At 29.8% G+C, this 7,998-nt stretch overlaps 1 protein-coding gene across 2 annotated transcripts in view; it reads right to left on the bottom strand.

Annotated features, from left to right (window-relative positions):
- LOC109336919 (stem 28 kDa glycoprotein-like) overlaps positions 1 to 1,428 on the bottom strand; it is a 19,684-nt gene extending 18,256 nt beyond the window's left edge. For both annotated transcript variants that reach the window (XM_019573754.1, XM_019573753.1), the window contains exons 1-2: positions 985 to 1,428; positions 330 to 539 (exon numbers count right to left, since the gene is read on the bottom strand). In XM_019573754.1, the coding sequence (XP_019429299.1) occupies positions 330 to 539; positions 985 to 1,382 (608 nt within the window). In that variant the 5' untranslated portion in view covers positions 1,383 to 1,428. The remainder of the gene's footprint in view (positions 1 to 329; positions 540 to 984) is intronic.
- Between the last annotated feature and the right edge of the window lie 6,570 nt (positions 1,429 to 7,998).

Below are 7,998 nucleotides of genomic sequence, written 5' to 3'. Positions count from 1 at the left end.
ATATATATATTAATGACCATTTGAGATGATGAACAACAAAATTTTGAGGAGTTAATAAATTTGAAAGTTCATAAACTTTAATTAAGTTAATTATGAATAAAAAATAGTTTAAATAGAGATCAACTCAAAATTAATTTCAAATAATCCTTAATAAGTCAAGCTGAGATGACTTAATACCCAACTCATTTCCACTCATAATGAATCTCTTGACTTGTGCCAAAAAAAATTATAAACTTGGTGCTTGTTACTATTTCGTTGATTAGTTTAAATAATGAGAAAAAATAAATCCGATATAAACTATTTTAAAGTTAACAAAAAGAAATTCTTACTTGACAACTAACTTCTCATATTTGTAGTACCCAGCATCCTTTAGGTTCTTAGCAGTTATATCCCTTTGGCTCTCTGATCTTCCAGTTAAGAATGCAATCTTGATGCCTAAAGACAACAATTTCTTGTACAGTTTCTTAGACTCTGGCAGTGCTGGTGCTTCACCAAGCTCAACCCATTCATTAAAAGCCGTTGCGTTAAATGGTTCCACCCTGAGAATGAAATTATTTGTGGAATGAAATTATATTGCAAAAATACAGATTTATATGCTTTACAATTTAATACTAAAAAGAATAAAAATAAAGATATAACATGTACATAAAAGTGATAGTACTTTATTTTCTTTGTCGATTGATAAAGAAATATTAATATTTCAAATATTTACAAAATTAAAATGTTAGAGGTTTGATTCCTGAAACCAATACTTATTGAGGTGGACAATCATGTACCCCGAAAAGATTAGTTTTTTACCAAAAAAGATAAGAGAATACACTTGGTTATACCAAAAAATTTAATGCTTCTAGTTTTAAGTTAGTAAGGATGTTAGAAAAAAAACGTAATGCATAGCCAATGTGAAAAAAAAACACTTTAACTAAGGGGAAAAAATAATTATGTAAAGAAAAAGTTAGAGCACCGAAAGAAAATAGAAGAGGATACCCAAATCCATGGTTGGCATAATATTGGAGATTAGATAGTGAAGTCTCATCTATGTCAAAAACCCAAATGTTTTTTCCATCTTTAGTAAGATTGAGACTCTTGGCATAAAGATAAGCTTCACTAATAACTGCTTTAGAGTCTGCTCTATATTGTTCTCCTAGGATATAGTTGCCTACATAATCTTCACATTCTTGTGGTATAGTTTTCCAGTCAATGATGTTGTGTGCTTCTACACCAAGCCTCCAACTTGAGCATGTTATGCCCTTAATGTAGTGGCCACCAGAGCCAGATTTCAATCGGAGAGGGAGAATATTGTAGTCTATGCCATGGTCTAAGTCTAAGCCATGGCTTGTTGCAATAGATGTAGCAAGAATGAAAAGAAGCAAAATTATTTTCATGTTTACTCTATCCACGATATGAAGAACTTGTGTCACATGTTAGTGTAGGGTTTGTTCTTTAAATAGACAATATCTCTATTTAAATTACCAACAAGATTCATGTGTCACATGGCTATGATGTGTCATACAGATATATATAATAATAATATACTATATATAAAGGGAGAACATGAAATAACTACCATGACATAATTTCATTTTCCTATTTTACCCTTAAACTTTTTAATTTCTACAAAAAAAAACTATATAATCATATATAAATATGTTATCACCACAAACCTATTAACCACCTCTCTAGCATTATAATAAAACAAAATATTATAATATAAAATATCTCCAATAAAAAATTAAATATAAAGTCTACTCAATACAAAAAAATATTTTAATTCTTCAAAATAAAATATATAAATTTTGAATTAACATTGTAAAAGTATGAATATGGGCTAGCAGGCACGAAGTGCCTATCACCACTAGTAATAATAAAGAAATTAGGTAAATGTATGAATACAATCTTAATTGTATTTGTAACTGGCATTATATTCTGTAGTTGTTGTTTTATCGCATGTCATTTTCTTGCTTATGTGTGGGTTATCATTCATATAAATATATAGAACTTTATTTACTTTACTAATCCATGCATCCCACGAGTAAGTATTATATTGAATTCAATCTGAATTAGTAGAACTAAAGAAATTATTGTCCTCCAATACGTTATGTTATGATGACTTGTTGAAATGGCATGAAGGGATTGTAAAGATAAAGTCGTGTGAATATTATTTGTTTAGCATGGAGTTTGTGGATTACATCTTCTTTAACTTCCAATCCATGAGATATTAGAAGCTTATTGATTCCTTGAATCATGATCAATAGCGGATTTAGGATTAGGGTCATAAGACTACACATAACAAGTTTCTCCATAAAACAATGAAGTTCAATCACAAAATTATGGAAGTCGTTTCTACTTACATCCAAAAGATATAATATCATTGATTGGAAAAGATATAATATCAAAGTGATTTCACGTATTACAAGGTGTTTGACATTACAAATTGCACAAAGAACAATATAATTTGATAGTAATCAAGAGCTATGGTAAAACTTAAAAGATAGATTATCAAAAGAAGATTATTTTTCAATCTCAATTTTTTTACAAGAGCTTCATTCAATCAAGCTGAGAGATAAGAATATTTCACGTTATTTTTCTGATTTGAAAATTCTCTAGGAGGAATTACTGTCACTAAGACCTATGCCTTCTTGCACTTGTTCAACTAGATGCAAGTGTAATATGATCTAGACCATAAAAAGAATGAGACTTTGAATATGTACTATGCTTTCCTAAGAGGTTGAATGACAATTTTAGCACAACAAATGTTGAAATTATGTTAGTGGAGCCTTTATCTGCCATAAACAAAGTGTTCTCACTATTGCTTCAACAAGAAAGGCAAATAGTTGGTAAGAGCTTCACTACCAAAGTTTTGTTTACCTTAATGATGTATGAACACAATCCAATGTGAATGATACTACACAATAATGGTGAGGAGGCATGAGTAGAGGGTATATGAACACAACTAATGTATGTTAGCTTAAACATGTATTCCCACCAAACTTTGGAACAAATAAACCAAAATTTGGTAATGGTATGATTAATAGTGCAATAATTGACAACTGGTTAAACATGAGAAGTTTGATGATTTCTTGCATTTTGGTAACCCTAAATATCCTTTTTTTAAGCTTTAGTCTTAAACAATATGCTCAACTTGAATTTTGCTTAGTAATGTGGATACTAGCACTCTTTACTAAAAAGTTATCCAACTTAGCCTCATTTTTGTTGATGAATCAGATGCTTATATATATGGATTCCATACAAAATTCAAGTAACATTCATCCTTGGATTCTAGATAATCGTGCAATTGGCAATGTGTATCCTAACTTGTCAAACTTCACCACATACCATTGTATTAATCCTCTTGTTACAAAGTTACCAATATGTCAATTTTAGTTATGTTTTTGAAACCTTTGTATTCCATGATGAGTATGGTTGTTTGTTTCTGAGTTCCAATTCAATATCATATTCATTGATAAGCTTGCTAATACATTGTATTGTAGAGTAATTTTTTTATATTTCTCATCAATGCATGATTCAGGATATGAACACATTGAAAATGATTGGACATGTTAAAGTGCAGAATAATCTATACATTTTGATCAAACTTTGAGACCATATATAGTCAATAGTTTTGTTGTAGCAGATTCTAGTGTTATCATTTTCTTTGATTTGTGGCATTTACAATTTGGCAATTCTTCCTTTTTACAAATGTTTATAAGAAATTTTTTTACATGAAGTTTGATTCTAAAAAAATATGTCATTACTATCATTTAGTAAAATAATCCAAGTTATCCCTTTCACACAATATGAATCGATGTTTGAAAGTTTTATTTGGTGACCCTTATCTATTTCCTCTATCCATGATCACAAATATTTTGTTATAGTAATAGATGACTTTACTAGACTTACATGATTGTAGCTTATTAAATCTAACTCTAAGGCAAGAGTCTTGATGCAAAATTTTGTCAATTTTGCACAAACTCAATTAGGCAAAGTGATTAAAAGTATTTTGAACGCTAATGAAGTTGAAGATTTTAATATTTTTTTCATTATTCTAAAATCTTGGAATTCTATACGAAACTTCTTGTGTAGAAATAACACAATAAAACTTTGTTATAGAAAAACATATGTATCTTCTGAATATTACAAGAACCAGGTTGTTCTAGTCTAAATTCCAAAATAACTTTGGGTTGTATATTGTTCAACATGAAGTTTTCCTTATAAATAGGTTGCCTAGTACTGTTTTAAATGATAAATATGATCTTTTACATAGCATTAAACCCAACCTATGCGAGATAAAAATATTTGGTTGTCTATATTTTGCTTCAACTCTTATGCATCACATAACCAAGTTCGATGCTGTAGAGCTAAAAAGTGTCATTTCCTAGGGTTTAAAATAGGTGTAAAAGGGTATGTGTTGATTTAATTTACACAGATAAGTCTTCTTATCAAGAATTTTTCAATTATATGAGAATCACTTCCTCATCCGTTAACCTCCTCTATCAAACAACATTATTGTTTCCCTTCATATCTTCATGGTTGTGACCTGAGTTTCTTGTAATATGACTGTCCTCAACAATCTGTTGTTGTTCTTACAATGCTAACCATAACTATTCATGTCCTCAAACCTCTAATTCTTCTCCTCAAGTTCTAATTCATCCCCTCAAACCTCTAATTCTTCACGTCTTCCATTAATCCATAGAAGTAACCCAATACCTATTCCTCTTGGACCTAAAAGGTTTGATAGATATTGTTATCCACCAAGTTATCTTAGAGATTTCCATTGCAACTTCCTTACCTCATTTTGTTCATCTACATCTCCTAGTGTCTTTCATCCACATTCTTCAGTCTAATCGTACAAGTCAATATTCCAACTTCACCTTAGTCACTTATTCTTTGTACTACAAATACTGGACCTAAACACTATCACCGTACCATTAAACACTATCACTTACTCAATGCTTTAGAATTAAATAAGACTCAAATTGTTGTTGATTTGCCAAACAATAAGATTTGATTGGATCAATGTGATTAAATCTCTAGGTATAACATAAGATTTAAAGATGGGTCCAAAAAGCGTGGGTATACCTATGAATAATGATCTAAATATGTAGTATCACATTCTAAATTGTGCCACCTTAACCTTTATTTTTCAGCATTCCTGACTATTGTGAGGCCTTTTGAGGCAATCATCTCTAGAGCAATTGACCATTTGGGTGTGTGAATGTTGATGTATTGTTGTTAATTTTAATCTTGTGCTTTGGATTGTCTATGCATAATTTGAAATGTTTCTTGCAATTTGAGCCTACTCGAGGAGAACTTGCTAGACAATCGGACAAAGATCTAATGTCCCAAAGTAATTATATTATGTCACGTCAGTTAAAAAAATATTCATAACTTTATTAATTTTACTTCATTGTGATTGGTTAGAGATATAGTTGGGGACAGGATTGGGGTCAGCAGGTCCCAATCATCCTATTAGAGAAGACATTAGATGAGTGGTTATTTCAGAATATGTACTATTCCAGCAAAGTGTGGATATCTTTTGTTTTTGATGTCCTTGTCATTAAAGGCAATGACTTGGATGATGCTACTACAAAAATTGCATCTAAACACTAAATAGTATATTGATCCTGTTTTGTGTACCAACATACAACTACGTACTTAGCTGAAAAGTTAATTCTTTTCTAACAACTTAAAATCACTTGTTAATATTTGGGCATTTGCAAACCAAAGCCAAATTGGTTTCCTTTGTAAGCCTTTAAACTTTGTCATTGAAGTTGTGGATGTTGGTGGATCTCTCACCGTAAGACTCTGCACCTCGCTAGATTACTAAATATTTTATTAATTAAAACATTTATTTATTTGTATAAGTAGAAGATATCATATTGTTTGTGAACCAATTTCTTACTTCTAGAGATAATAGAGATAATACTTGTACCTGCAACTGTTACTCGACTCGAAGCAATTATAAGATACAAAATGAGACATAATCTCATTATTACAATCTTTGTAAAACATTTTTAAATTATTTATTATTTTATTTGATTTTAAATATTATATTTATTATCAATTATTATTATTAAATAGTTCTAAAAATGATTATTAATTACCAAGGTAATAAAATATTTAATTATTATAAAGAAAAGAATTATTATCTATCATTATTAAAAAGAAAAAAAAACAGAATAAAAAGTGGAATGTGTACTTGTTGTGTCGGTGCTGACTTGGTAACTCATGGTTGGGTGCTACTTGCACGCTATTACTAGTAAGTACAAAGATCTAGGGTCCCAAACCTTATCTCAAATCATGTCCCATATCAATTTTATTATGCCACATTAGTTAAAAAATTTAAATATTATAATTTTATAGATTTTGCTTCATTGTAATTTGTCAGAAACATGGTTAGGGACATGGTTGGGATCGCAGATCCACATCCACTAGGGAAACAAGGAGACTTGATACAAAAAATGAGTGGATGCCAGGGATGAAGGGCAGCGGGACACGAGACTAGCATGTGTGTTATTGTCTTGTGGTTGGGAGGCCAAGTCTCTCATCCAACTAAGGAACATGCTCCAAGTTTCGGAAGCAGATATGTTATTTTACACTTTGTGTCACTCCATATACTATGAGTTTATGTTTGATTAGAAAAATATTTAATAATCAAATTTTAACTTAAATATAATTTTCTGACTAATCGTATACCCATGAGATATGGAGTAACATAAAATGTAGGATAAATATATACTCTCAAGTTTCACTCTTGACGTTAGTTCAAAAGAGCTTGATACGACAAGTTTCGCAATATCAATGATTCATGGGAGTTAGTGGAAATGCTATATTTTACGACGAGTGAATATAGACAAAAATGACCAAAGTTTCAAAGATAAATACTTTTCTTTCTCTAGTTGATCTTTTTTGCTCTTTTTCTTGCCCCAATTTAATGATTGATTAAGTGTTTTTTAATTCAAATATAAATGATGAAAACCAAAAGTTTTATTAATGATTTAATTAAAACGAAACTTCTCAATGAGAATAGAACAATTAAATGAGATAAAATTGATTAGGAGACATCTAAATAAATTTTCTTCATGATAACAATATTTTTCAAAGAATATTTACGAAAAATCTTTAGTAGGGTAAAATTATGTTATGTAGATTTGAAAATTACCGGGTTATCTTTTTTTGGATAAATGTTCATTAGTGACTTTGTGAAATCCCTAGAATTAATGTAATACTGGGTAAAATAATTTTTTAACTATATAAAACAACAAAAATTACCTAATGCAATTATTATTATTATTATTATTATTATGAAATTTATTTTTTTGGTAAGAGAAATATGATAGAAGTGGTTACTGAAAGTGCAAAGTGTCAAAGATTGCATTAGCAATGCTTTGCCTATGTTTTGACGAAGACAAAGTTTTATTAAAGCTTGAAGATGACTCAACAATCAACATGCATAGAGCTCATTGGTCAAATCTAGACTAGAATATGTAAATAGAGTCATTATTCTAAGTAGTCTGGGATATATGTCTTAGTAAGTGAATATAGGTGAGGTGAACCTATGTGCAAGTCTCTCAAGTCATTATAATTGTCATATCACATTAATGAGACATATCATCTAGTTAATTGTATGTTCATGCATTAATCATACATGTTATATGTGCATATTATACATAATATAATTGCTAAAACATGTATAGAAGTTAAGCATAATATATGAGTAGTTTACCTTTTGAACCACATGTTTTAATATGCTAGTTAATCGATTAACGCGGTGACTTAATCGATTAACTCAACTTTTTTTCTGTTATATCAGTTTTCCTGTTACAACTGGTTTCTGTTTTAATCATGTTGCACTGGTTAATCGATTAAACAAGTCTGTTTTATGTTATAATTGTTTTCTGTTTTAACTACTTAACTTATTGCAACGGTTTGAACTGTCAAAACTGCTTTGTATAAGTTTAGGAAATTTCCAGAGAAGTGTAGCATTGCATTCTATTGTAT

The sequence above is a fragment of the Lupinus angustifolius genome, unplaced genomic scaffold, assembly GCF_001865875.1.
Source record: "Lupinus angustifolius cultivar Tanjil unplaced genomic scaffold, LupAngTanjil_v1.0 Scaffold_1_420, whole genome shotgun sequence".
NCBI lineage: Eukaryota > Viridiplantae > Streptophyta > Magnoliopsida > Fabales > Fabaceae > Lupinus > Lupinus angustifolius.
Note: the sequence above shows the minus strand (reverse complement) of the source record. Positions and strands in the feature narration are given on the sequence as shown.